General features: G+C 38.4%; 1 protein-coding gene across 4 annotated transcripts; it reads right to left on the bottom strand.

Annotated features, from left to right (window-relative positions):
* Positions 1 to 250: 250 nt before the first annotated feature.
* bod1 (biorientation of chromosomes in cell division 1) lies at positions 251 to 12,121 on the bottom strand. 4 transcript variants are annotated; one of them, XM_072263700.1, is made up of 4 exons: positions 11,844 to 12,121; positions 8,756 to 8,880; positions 7,256 to 7,455; positions 251 to 3,612 (listed from the first exon to the last, which is right to left on the bottom strand). In XM_072263700.1, exons 1-3 carry the CDS (start codon positions 11,961 to 11,963, stop codon positions 7,257 to 7,259), a joined length of 444 nt encoding a protein of 147 aa, XP_072119801.1. In that variant the 5' UTR covers positions 11,964 to 12,121; the 3' UTR covers positions 251 to 3,612; position 7,256. The 4 variants fall into 4 exon arrangements, with proteins under 4 accessions (XP_072119801.1, XP_072119800.1, XP_072119802.1 ...); XM_072263699.1 differs by having other exon boundaries at positions 7,268 to 7,455; XM_072263701.1 differs by having other exon boundaries at positions 254 to 2,045.
* Positions 12,122 to 13,208: the final 1,087 nt, after the last annotated feature.

Raw genomic sequence — 13,208 nt, 5'->3', positions numbered from 1 at the left:
AATTTAGTTAATCAAATGGAAATTTCATGGCTGCCCATAATGGAATTTGAGCTTTTATCTCCAGGTCATTAGTTGACACCGCTGAATTTGCCCTGTCACTATTTCCACAGTATAAGTTTTATTCCTGGTACATCCTTGAGAAGTAACAGTGACAGATATGATCTACATTTAAGGGTTTTGTGACAAACAAACACATTGCTTATTAGGTATAGTCTACAATTAAACAGAACAATTCATGTAAGTGTAAATTTTTATTTGGTAAAAGACAACCTACATTGCTCCAAATGTTATTGAATTTACTGAAAAGCTATATACTTTTAAAGTATAACAATAATCAAATATCACATTTTGGTATCTTTTTCACAATACAAAAGAATGTTGATTAGGTTCTAAAAAACAAATCAAACATAATTGAACTTCACAGTACTCCATTTCAGTATCGATACTAGATTCATTTTTTAGGCGGATTTTTTAACTTCAAAGATTAAAGCTGTTAAGATTCAGCAGTAAACCTCATACAACAGCAATATAACATTTTATTACCAGGTGGAATGAATGAACCTAGAATTCAACTGAAGCTTATCTAGAAAAAAGTGAATTTAACTCAAACATTGCTTTTAACAATTTTAGCAGCTCATGTAGAAAATTTATGGAGGTAAGCTATTACAGCAAGGTCACAAGATATTCAGGGCATTAAAGAACCCGCATACAAAATCTGCAACAAAATTACAGAGGTCAACTCGACCCAATGAACCAGTTTGGTTTGTACTACAGTTTAAATCATAACCACTAGATCCTAGAATCTCTGGTGCTTCTCTGTGCATCTGTGAATAACAACCAAACTATGTGTAATCATATGCAGGGGACCAGCCCGACAATTTGTTTAGAACCAATAATTCAACATTATTTGTAATATTTTTTTAAATGGATACCCTGTTCATTCTTAATCTAGATGGAAAGAATAGTTATGACTTCCAGTAATATTAAGGACTACCAGTGTGCAAAATTCTCAGAGCATAATCTTGGTGATCCAGTGATTCAACTAAATTTGGAAGCTGTACAAAATTTTGGAAGCACTAGGAGGTACCTAACCTAGTCAAAGTGTAGTACTGCTCTTTCTAATGCAAGTAACCCACTTATTTTGAGGAACAATAATGTCTTCATCTTTATAAGAATGTAACATAAAATGGAACAACCAACACATTGGCCACAGATCAAATATATGTTGAAAAAAAATTTGAAAACCCCCTGAGATATTGGGATTTCACTCCCATATTCTATTTCACATTAGAAGTTCTAGCCTTATTATAAATCAAGATCCATGACTGAAAATAATAACATGAACTTTTCAAATGATTTGATTAAAAATTATGGAGTGGTAACAAGACAAAAATATTTTGTAAATGTCACATATTTGGTGGTGGTGTTTTGTTTCCTTTTACTGGTTTTCTGCTGCTGACCAAAACCAGTCTGAATAGTTCAAGAGAACCTGTTATTGTCAATTAGTGGTTATTTGGCACACTCAAGCCTACAAATCTGCAAATCATACAAGAACCAGGTGAGCACTCTTAAGATCTGCTGATGAACTAGACTTACTCCTTTCACTACTCATCAGAGAGTCTCTTACTTTAAAGATCTAAATGCTTAAGCACAGCATTTTATCTTTGGAAGTCCCAAAATGAAATATTGGGACATTCCAAATATGACTTCAAATTCCAGTTACTTGAAAGTAGATACTTAAAAATAAGAGTGGCAGCAAATTGAATCTTACACTTTTGGATGTTTCAGAGAACATTTCAGAGTATATATTAAAATAAATACCAATGAAGACATTTTCTCTGAAACAAGCCAAAACCTGCAGCAAAAAGGTACAACAGCTTATTTCAGATGGTTAATTTCTCAATGAGAACCAAGATAGTACAATTAAATGAAAATGTAGAAATCTCAGAAAAAGTGTGAACAAACCTGTGGAAGGGGTGTGGGGAGGGGGTGGGGGAAAACTGTTATGTCTAGGGAGGTTTTCAAGATTAGTCTTCAAAACTATCCTGAAAAACAAACCAAAATAAAATATTAAGTTAAAAGATACATACAACTTAGGGGTTTATAACTTTGCCTCCCCCCCCCCCCCAATCACATTAGACTATTCACTGGCATATGGAAAATTAGCAACTATGAAACCAAACAGCTGCAATTTGTCTGGACAATGTAGCAGCATAACTCATTCTCATTTGATTTCACTGTAAACTTGAGAATGCCAGGAGCAGAAATCATACTAATATTTATCTTGGAAACAATTAGCATGGCCCATCCTGATAAAGATTCAAGTTACCATAGACCAGAAATCAAATTTGAAATTTTCTAATTGTCTCATCCTTGTGCCAAATTTTTAAATTATAGTTACACAACATGATGGTATGCCCAGATGCTGCAAGAGTACTTCATGAATATGAACCACCAGGTTCATTTTCATGCCTAAAGTGCTGTTGTATTTAGATTGTGGAATATTATGCACTTCAGTGAAAAACAGGCAGAAATAGTTGCATAAAATCTAAACTGTCATGTATTACAAAGGAAAGAGTAAATTTAAAAATTTATGAAGAAAATAAATTTCCAGGCACGGCAAGTGTGTACTTCCATAAACTCAACTGGTAACTGGGAGGTTATACCTATTTGCTATGGTATAGAAGGAAGGATGGAGAAAGCTGTAGCTTTGTTTCTTTGCTACCAGAAACTAGTATATAGTGATGTATTTCTCTCAAAATATTTGAGAATAATTGTCTCACAATAATTGTTGTTCTTATAATCTTCAAGATGTTATGACATTATGTGCTTGTTTTGAACAGAACCAAAGGGGGAAAAAGTATGTCACCTGTAATAATTAAACATCGCCCGATCTATCCTCAAGGTTTTTACAAAAATGTGTAACACAGGAAAAAAAGTATCCAAATACAGTGCTGGACAAGTTAAGCAGCTGAGTACTTAACTACTTTTCAATGTTTAATGATCTAATTGAAATACAGGAAATAAATTATAACAACTGCATCAATCCTTTGGAGATAGAAACTCCAGTGCAGAAGCATTTCAGGGATGACAACAAAGCCACAGAATAGATATTTTCAGCATTCTCTGAACCCATAAAAATTTGTTGCCATCCTCAAAGGGTTAAATGCACAATATGCTCTGAGAAAAGTGAACTACCTTTTTGGGAAGGTTGCCTATTTCTCATTTTAAAAAAAAAATCTCTTCAGTACATGTCCTCCTTCAATGAAAGTCCAGTTATACTATAGCTATTTCTTCATTCACTCTAGTTCCTCTTCAAAATTTCAAGCATTGCCAAAAGCATCTGAGCATGTGTTCTTACTGCATCTCTGTGACAGTAATTAAGATCCATCAAATAATACTTTTTCTTCATTGTTTAGTTCTCATCACTTTTCCTATTCCATATAATGACGTAGCAACGCTAGTGTAAACTATAAACAACATTTATCTTGGTTAATCCTAGATAAGCATCTTTGTCCCATAGTCAAACTTATTCTTAACTGATTGTGCAACTACAGTTGAAGGTAGAAAAGAGCCATTTTTATGCTGGTGCTAGGGCCTTTGAAGAGTTACCTGTAAAAGAAAAAAAAAATCAATACTAAATACACAGTTAGATTTAAAATATGAGCTTTATCTATTTTAACAAAAGTTGGCATATAGTCTTTCATTCACGTTAATCAAGATAAACCAAATTAGTATATTAAGTCAAAATTAGTTAACCTGCTTAGCAACACATTTCAACTATTAATTTCCAGATTATGGAATTATAAAAAAAGTTTTCCATGTGTGATTCAAAGATTTGTTGTGGTGGAATTGGTTGTAATTCATGAGCATCAGAAAAGAAAAAAGATTCAGAAAATGGACATCTATTCTAAACACAAAAATGTTGGAAACACTCAGCACATCAAGTATCATTTATTCAGATGGAGAGTATCAAAACTGAAACCACCTCTTTCTCTTTCCATGATTGCTATCTGACCTGTTCAGTGCTTTTATTTCATGGACACTGGCACTATTCTCGCAAGAAGATGCAACTGCAATCTATGGCCTAGAGAAACTAATCACTAGGGCTGTAGATAAGTGGGAGGTAGGGGTGTGGGGATAACCCAATGGCCGTTGGGGCTCCGTTGAGGGAAATTTAGAGGCATAAAAGACAAGGAGATATCATACTCCATTAACAACCACAACCACTCAGGAAGGAATGGAGCACCAAAGAAAAAGGGAACATTTCAAATTAGAGTCAGTCCAAACTGAAGACTTTTTTTTACTAAAAGCATAGAGAATTCATAAAAGAACAACTGAATTAAAAGCACTGAGAAATGAATGGATATTATACAATAGCTATTACAGAGATGTGGTTGCAAAATGATTAAGATTGGAATTAAATACAGCAGGATACATAAATGTTAGAAAAGTATCTCAAGTGAAACAAAAGGAATGACCATGAATATGGGTCAACAATCAGAGTGAAAGAATATTAACTAGGAAAGCTAAGTAGAAATAATGTGGGTTGCTGATACAGTAAGGGCATAAAACAATTATAGGCCCCAAACTGTTAATGTGGAGCATATCTGTACAAAGGTCAGAATCAGAGTAAGACCATAAGACACAGGAGTAGAATTAGGCCATTTGGCCCATCGAATCTGCTCCAGCATTGCCCATCCATTTTTCCTCTCAGCTGCAATCTCCTGCCTTCCCACCGGTATCCCTTCATGCCCTGACCAATAAGATTTATTATCAGTGACATGTCATGAAATTTGTTGTTTTGCAGCAAATGTGCAATGCAATAGACAAAAATCACTATAAATTAAAACAAGTAAATAAATAGTGCAAAAATAGAGCAAAGTAGAGGGATGATGTTCTTGGACCATTCAGAAATCTGATGGCGGAGATGAAGAAGTTGCTCCTGAAACATTGAGTGTGCAGGATCCTGTACTTCCTCATGGATGGTAGCAATGAGCAGAGGGCACGTCTTAGATGGTGCCAGTCTTTCATGTTGGATGCCACTTTCTTTAGGCACCACCCTTTGAGGATGTCCTTGATGGTGGGGAGACTAGTACCCATGATGGAGCTGCCCCAGTTGACAACCTTCTGTGGCTTTTCCAATCCTGTGCATTTGGTGCCACCATATCAGATGGAGATGCCAACAGTCTGATGGCTCTCCATTGTACTCTGTAGAAATCTGCTAGAGTCTTTGGTGATGTAACAGACCCTGAATGAAATATTGCCACTGGTAAGCCTGCTTTGTAACTTCAGCAATATGCTGGGCTCACGATAGATCTTCAGAGACAATGACACTCAGGAACTTGAAGCTGCTCACACTTTCCACTGCTGACCCCTCAGTAAAAACTGCTGTGTTCTCCTAATTTCCCATTCCTGAAGCCCACAATCAATTCCTTCATCTAAATGACATTGAGTGCAAGGTTTTTGTTGTGACACCACTTAACCAGCTGACCTATCTCACTCCTGTACACCTCCTTGTCACCATCTGGGATTCTGCCAACAGTTGTGTCATCAGTAAATTTAGAAATGACATTTGAGCTGTGCCTAGCCACAGACATGAATGTAGAGAGTAAGGCAGCGGGTTATTCATGCATCCTTGAGCTATGCGAGTTGATTATCAGTAAAATGTTATTTCCGACCTGCACGTACTGTGGAATCCTGATAAGGATTTCAAGAAGCCAGCTATAGAGGGAGGTATGAAATTTGTTGATTAGTATTGAGGAGATCAGGGTGTTGAACACTGAACTGTAATCAATAAACAGCAGCCTAATTTATGTACAGCTGTTGTGTAGGTGATCCAAAGACGAGTGAGAGCCAGTGAGTCTGTATCTACTGTAGAACTGTTATGGTTGTAGGCAAATCGCAGTGGCTCCAGCAGGAGTTATCATGATCAACATCTCAAGGCACTTCATCACAGTAGATGTCAGTGCTACTGGGCTATGGTGGTTAAGGCAGCTCACTCTACTCTTCCTGCGCACTGGTACGATCGATGCTATTTTGAAGCAGGAGGGAACTTCCAATTTCTACAGTGAGGGATTGAAGATGTCCTTTGACCATTCCCACCATTTAGTTGGCACAGGTTTTCAGTGCCCAGCCAGGTACAAGATCTGGGCCTGACACCTTGTGATCCTTCACTCTCCTGCCTGTGAGATACATACATCAGAGTTGCCATATCTGGCAGGGATTCATACAGTATAGTTTTATTCTCCCTTCAAAGTATGCATAAGAGGCATTCAGTTCATTGGGGAGAGAAATGTCACAGCCATTCATGTTAGGTTTCACCTTATGGGAAGTAATGGTCTACAAACCCTGTCATAGCTGACGTACATCTGATTTTGTCTCTAACCTCACTCAGAATTGCTTTTTTTCCCTTTAAGGAAGCATTCCATAGGACATATCTGAACTTCTTGTAGAGCTCAGGATCACCAGTCTTAAACACCACAGATCTATTCCTCAGCAGACTGAATTCCCTGGTTCATCCATTGCTTCCAGTTTGGGCATGTCCAGTATGCTCTCGAAGGCACACATTCATCCACACCAGTCTTGATGAAGTAGGTAACAACTGTGGTATATTCATTCAGATCAGAATATAGTCCAATCCACAATTCCTTTGACCATACACTCACACTCCTCAGCACTGGAACTGCGGTCCTCAGTCTCTGCTTATATGCCAGGAAAAGAAGTACAGCCAAGGTGATCGGATATGTCAAATTGCAGGTGTGGGTTGGCACGGTAAGCATTCTTGATGGTGGTATAACAGTGGCCAAGTGTGCTGGCTCATCTGGTTCCACAGGTGATATGTTGATAGTAGCTGATCAGAAACATATCTATTATATTTCTTGAAGCTGGAACTAGTTGTAGGTAAGTGAGAACTGGAATATTTTATTTTTAAGTGTCACAAGTGGCTATTATTTAGAATAAGTAGGATTTGTGGTTTTATATATTAGTTAACGACAAAATATAGATCAAAAATAAATAGTCAATTTTCAAGTTTGGAGGCTAAAATTGGTTGGGTGCTATTAGGATCTATGTTGGGGCCAATGTTCATAATCTATATTTATATTAGAGTACCAAGTATAATACTTCCAATTTTACTGGTGATACAAAGTAGGAGTAAAAATGAGAGATATGATAAAAATGCAAAGAGGCTTTAAATGGGTTTTAATGACTAAAAGTGAGGCATTATAAATAGAAAACAAACATGATACAAGACCTCAAGGTGTACCTGAAGCTGGAGCAGAGAGCTCCTGTTTTTCAGGCTCCTGTGGAGGATTTGGCACAATTTCTTCATTCATTTCTGTCGCCATGAATTCATGAACTGCCTTCTCTATCTGAGGTTTGAATATGTGATACAGCTTTGGATCTACGACCTGAGAAATAATTCTGTCCACGCCAGATTCCAACATTCCTGATCTGTGAGGTGCAAATGTAATTAATTTTAGTATACTCATGAAACAAACTTTCTCAGAATCAAATTTTCATATGCAAGAAAAAGGAACACTAATTCCATGCAGAAAACTGAAAATGCCTAACATTACCATGTCATTTGTAACACATAACCAAAACCAATGTTACAAAAACTTGTAGCTGTGAGCAGTTTTGGTAAAGCTGAGCACACAATAAAGATGTATTGGAAACTAAAAGCATTCAATTGCCTATCAAGCAAAGCTCAGTGCTTTTTATTGCCACTATCAGAGATCTTCATAGCAATAACTGCATTCAAAACAAAAATTATAATACACAAATTATATGAAAGGAGTTTTCAGTAGAGGTTATTAGGGCACAAGTTGGTAAGCAACATTTTCCACTTTTGAATACCAGATTAAAAAAAAGAGAAATGCTATTGTAACTAAAAGAAAGAAAATTTGCAGGTAATCTCAAAAGCACAAGTGTAATTTGAAACAAAATCCAATTTGGCCTACATAAATCTTTAAGTTTTAACTAGACCATGATTAAACAAAGCTTGAAAATAATAGAACTCAAAATTGACTCCTTTGTACATTTGCACAAAAAGAATGCAGTAATTCAATGAAAAGATTAATTTGGTCAAAAGTTACAATATATTTTTTACACATCTAACTCCCCTCCCCATTCCTTAACCCTCCCAACAAATGCCCCCTTGTTGAAGAAATTAGCAAGCTCAAAAATGTGCAGAGATACCATTACAGCACAAGTAGCAGCAAGAAAAGCAAGTGAGGAAATTTTAAGAAAAAAATGCCACTGTGATGTTTGATATTGGAGCAAAACAAAAACTGTACTGCTGGAAATACAAACCAAACACAAAATGTTGGAAAAGCACAGCAGGTTAAGCAGCAACAGTTAATGTTTCAAATGAGCAACCCTTCATCAAACAAGCTCTATGTTTAAGATCCATCATTTTTGTATGAGGGGGAAAAAAGTAAATATTTAAAAAGTACCAAAGTAATTTGCGTGCTAACAATTAAAAGTAAACCTTTGAATTCAGTAAAGGTTTCATAAATCCTTTAAAACCGTTCATTTTTACTATTAACCTAAAAATTGCTGCTCTGTGAGAAGTCAGCTGATATTAGTTGCAGAAATTTAAACAGATGATAGCAGCATGTCTCTTGTTACACCGAATAACAATGCAACTAAGTACTGCTGTATTACCTTTGATGGCAGGACCAATCAACATGTTTTGCTTTGAACTTAAAAAGAAATTAACAATTCTGTGGAGCTTACTTAATGTACTCACTTACAGACCCTTTGTCGAAGCTCATTACGCAGCTGATTTTTGTTAAGGCTTGGATTCCACTCATGATTAGCCAAATGATTGGAGACAAAATTATCAACTCGCTGTCTGAGATTCTGATATGCTGGCTACATAAAATTGGATTAAAAATGTTAATAATTCAAAAATATATTTATGCACAACATGCCTCTTTCCAAAGTCTCAGAAGACTCAAAACTGATACAAAGCCTTCCCCTCCCCACACAGCACACAGTTTACATGTTCTCCCTGAAACTTGGGAAGTTTTCTTAGGGTTGTAAGGGGCCTTGCTTTCTTCTCACCTCTCAAAGATTACCTCACGAATAGGTCAATTGGCCACTGTGACTTGCCCGTAGCATGTAGAGATGAGTGGTAGAATGTGAAGTAACTCGATGTGGTCGAGGGAAAATCGAGCCTGTTTCTGTGCTGTATAAATATCATATGTCGCCCGAGACCAATAGAAATACCAGGACAGCATTCAACAATCATCTTATTCTACATTTTAATCTGATAGAAATAGATGAGTTGGGAAACTCAACATCTGGCAATGTACTTAAACTGTTGGATGAATTTTTATAAATGTGTGATATTCTTGCCTCCCATGTACAAACGTTTGTAGATGAAAACGTTGAGCCAACATTCAGTAGGATACTCACATTCCCACAATGTTATCACTAGCTTGGTTGCAGTGTGTTTAATCAGATCAAAACAGATGGCTTTAGGTCACATTTCAGACATCCTCGGTAAATGGTGACAGCTCTAAATCTAGGGTTGACGTCCAACAAGGATACTGGTCTGCCTGGTGACATGGCTGCCCCAATTAAAAACAACAGACAGGGATTTTTCCATCTTTGGTAATAATGCATCCAAAAAGGTATCTGGAATGTAACTGAGGAAAGCATAGGAATCACCTAGCAAGTTTCAGAGCTCACTATTTGTGAGAGTTTAAAATCTGCCCAAAAAAAATCTTAACAATGTACATCTTGCTCTCTGCATATATGCTTCTTGAGTGCTCATTGCTTTAAGCAAACTATCTTTTTTAAATGAAAAAAGTTCTGACTTTGAATTCAGACCAGTTTCCTACAAGGGCAACAGAGCTGAACACTGTTTTAGAAATAAAACTGAACGCCAGACAGAAATTTTGCTTTTATAATTTATATCTTATCTTCAAATTCACTAACCAAGTAACTTTTATAAATGTTTGACGTAAAAGCCATGCAGTGTAAATAAATAGAGATAGATTTACACACTTATGCAGTGGCTCCGAAATCATTTTATGGTGCTTTTTTTTATATATACACACACACACAAAGTGTCAAAAAAGGATAAATACAACATTCAAAAGGGAGAACGCCACATTTCTTGTTATGGTGGCTGTTGCAAATCAATCAATCTACTTACGAGATGCAAAATTACTAATATTAAACAATATGTATTTCCTCCCAAATTCTATCCAATCCAGAAAATTAATGCAGCTAATTTAAATATACTATTTCACCCCTTCTCATAATCGCTACAATTCAGCATTTCTCTTGAGTTATTTTCAAATAATCTTTCTGTAAAATATAGAAGTTGAAAAAATAATGGTAATAAATTTCACACCATATTTTATTCACACATTTCGGATTTACTCAAATGATTTTCAAGTGATCCACGTCGCTGAGTTCAGTTACTGGGGGTTACATTGTGCCTGCTGTTACATCTTATTTAAACAATTCAGTCAGCACCCTACAAGTTTTTAAAAGCTTGTTTCAATAAAAAGGATTTCTATTTGTTAAAAATATCATGCAGGGCCTTAACATTTTGCTGAACAATTTGCAATATTTGCTGGGAAAATTTCAAACAGAATTCATATCAGATGTCGACCGGATGGTTATCAGCAAACTGAGATGCAAAGCAATTCAGTGCCTTGGAGAATGATAAATTAGAAAACCAAAGCAATTTATACCGTCAGCTGAACTTTGCAATTGATCATTACATTCTGATTCACTGACAGCACTTATCCTATTTTTGCATTAATAGCCAAGTTTAAAAGAAATATGCACAGCTATCATTTTAGTCACGTATGATTAAATATAGATTCCTTCTATTTTGGATAATTTATGCAACTGGATCAGTTTGTTAGGTCTCAATCACAATTTCTTGACTGCTAAGCATTGTGAGAAAGTTCCCTGGGGTGGCTATCTCTAATATTCTTTCTCCAAGAATGTCAGTCATTGAGTTGAATACAGATGGAGGAAACACAGCAGAGGAGAAGTAGCCGAAGGATGAAAATGTAAGAGACCTCTCTCCCTCAAAAGCGAGTGCTTAAACATCTGTGGAACTTCTTGGCACCGAGTGTTGTGCAGGCGAAGTCATTGGCTACATTTAAGGCAGAGATTTATAGGTTCTTGATTGGCATGGAGGGTTAAGGATTACAGAAAGAAAGCGAATAGGGCTGAAAATGTCAGCCAAGACTGATTGGCACAGCAAACTCGATGAGCCAAATAGCATAATTTTGCTGCTATATCTTATGGTATATTTAAGGTAGAGTTAGATACGTAGAAATTCTTGATGAACGAATGGGTTAAATGTTACCAGGTAAGGAGTTGAAACAACCATCAGATCAGCCATAAACTTAATTATTCAATGGTCGTACATGTTCTGCTCAATTTAATTTCTACTCGCATGACCTAGAATGCCACAATAGAAGGACGGGGACCAGAGGACAAACAATGGACTGAGGCCAGGGCATTGGGGAGGCGGCGGGGGGGAGGGGAGGTTGTACGTGAAGGACGGGATTGCCGACATGGGCGCGGCTGGAATTCCATCGCCGCCCTGAGGCCTAGGGCTCCGCACCCCGCCCGCACGGCAGCTCGAGGGGAGGGGTTTAACGTGAAGGAAGCGACGGCCGACGTTGGCGCGGCTGGAGGTCCATCACCGCCCGAGTTCCGCGGCTCCACAACCCAAACCGCGATGGCGTCACTTCCGACGGTCGGAGAGCCCCGCAACAGGTCGCCGGCGGCCGACAGCCCGTAGCCCAGCCATCGCCGCCGGGGAGGAGAGGGCCTAGGCCGGGGGCTGCCGTTCTCACCTTGGTGTCGACATCAGCCAGGCAGTCTCTGCGGAACTCGTCAAACAGGCCGCGGTTCTTCAGGTGATCCACGATCTTGGCTATCAAGTTGGGATCTTCAGGCGGCAGGTTCTTGGCCATTGCAGTCGGGCGGTGAACGGAGGATGCAGATTTAAATATAACGGAGCCGTGAGCGGTGCGGAGAGGGTGGACTGTTCATGAATCCCACTCGGGTTCACTTGCTGATCATTTACTACTTCCGCTCCGTAGCCGAGAGAAACGGAACAGCGAGCGTGCACCGATGGACTGCGGTTCCTTCTGGGAAGTGTAGTTTTACTGCTGGCAGGTTCTGGCCGAGATCAATAAACTCCAATTCCCAGGTGGCTGTGCAACTATTCGTGCCGCACCTTCACCTCTGCTTGGGTTCCAAGTGAGCACTTGCTGAGATCCAGTTAGCGTCCAGCGAGTTTGTGCTTGAACTTCCCTCAAAGTCAGTGGATTCAAGATTGTTTAATGCCATTTCCGGTGCACAAGTGTAAAGGTGGACCAAATAATTGTTACTTCGGATCTGGTGCAGCATATAAAAAGTACACTAAGAACACAGTGATTTAAACACACAATAAATCTAAGTACATAAGATAGCTACGTAGCCTCCATCCTGATGAGAGTGGGACAAACAGTCCATGAGCAGTGTGGATAGGATCCTTCATAATTTATTTATTTAGAAATACAGTGCAGAGCTGGCCTTTAAATTGTGCCACCCCAGTGAACTCCGATTCTATCCAAGCCTAATCATAGGACAATTTACAATGACCAATTAACCTACTAACCGGTACGTCTTTAGACTGTGGGAGGAAACGTACACGGTCATGTCCAGAGGATGTTCACGAGAATGGTTCCGGGAATGAAAGGGTTAACATGAGGATCATTTGATGGTTTGCTCTAGGTCTGTACTCACTGGAATTCAGAAGAATAAGAGGGGGGGGGGATCTCATTGAAAGGCCTAGATAGAGTGGATGTTGAGAGGATAATTCCTATCGTGGGGGAGTCTAGGACTAGAGAGCACAGTCTCAGGGACGTCCAGTTAGAACAGAGATGAGGAGGAATTTCTTTAGCCAGAGGGTGGTGATTCTGTGGAATTCATTGCTGTGGGGGGCCAATTCACTAAGTGTATTTTAAACGGAGGTTGATAGGTTCTTGATTAGTCAGGGTGTCAAAGGTTATGGGGAGAGGGCAGGAGAATGGGGTTGAGAGGGGTAATAAATCAGCCATGATGGAACGGGGGAGCAGACTCAATGGGCTGAATGGCCTAATTCTATTCCAATGTCTGATGCTCTTGCTTCCATTTTCTAAAAGTAGAAAAGCTGCTCAATCAGCAAAGTAATG

Source organism: Mobula birostris, chromosome 7 (assembly GCF_030028105.1).
Source record: "Mobula birostris isolate sMobBir1 chromosome 7, sMobBir1.hap1, whole genome shotgun sequence".
Classification (NCBI taxonomy): domain Eukaryota; kingdom Metazoa; phylum Chordata; class Chondrichthyes; order Myliobatiformes; family Myliobatidae; genus Mobula; species Mobula birostris.
This window is presented reverse-complemented; position numbering and strand designations above follow the sequence as displayed.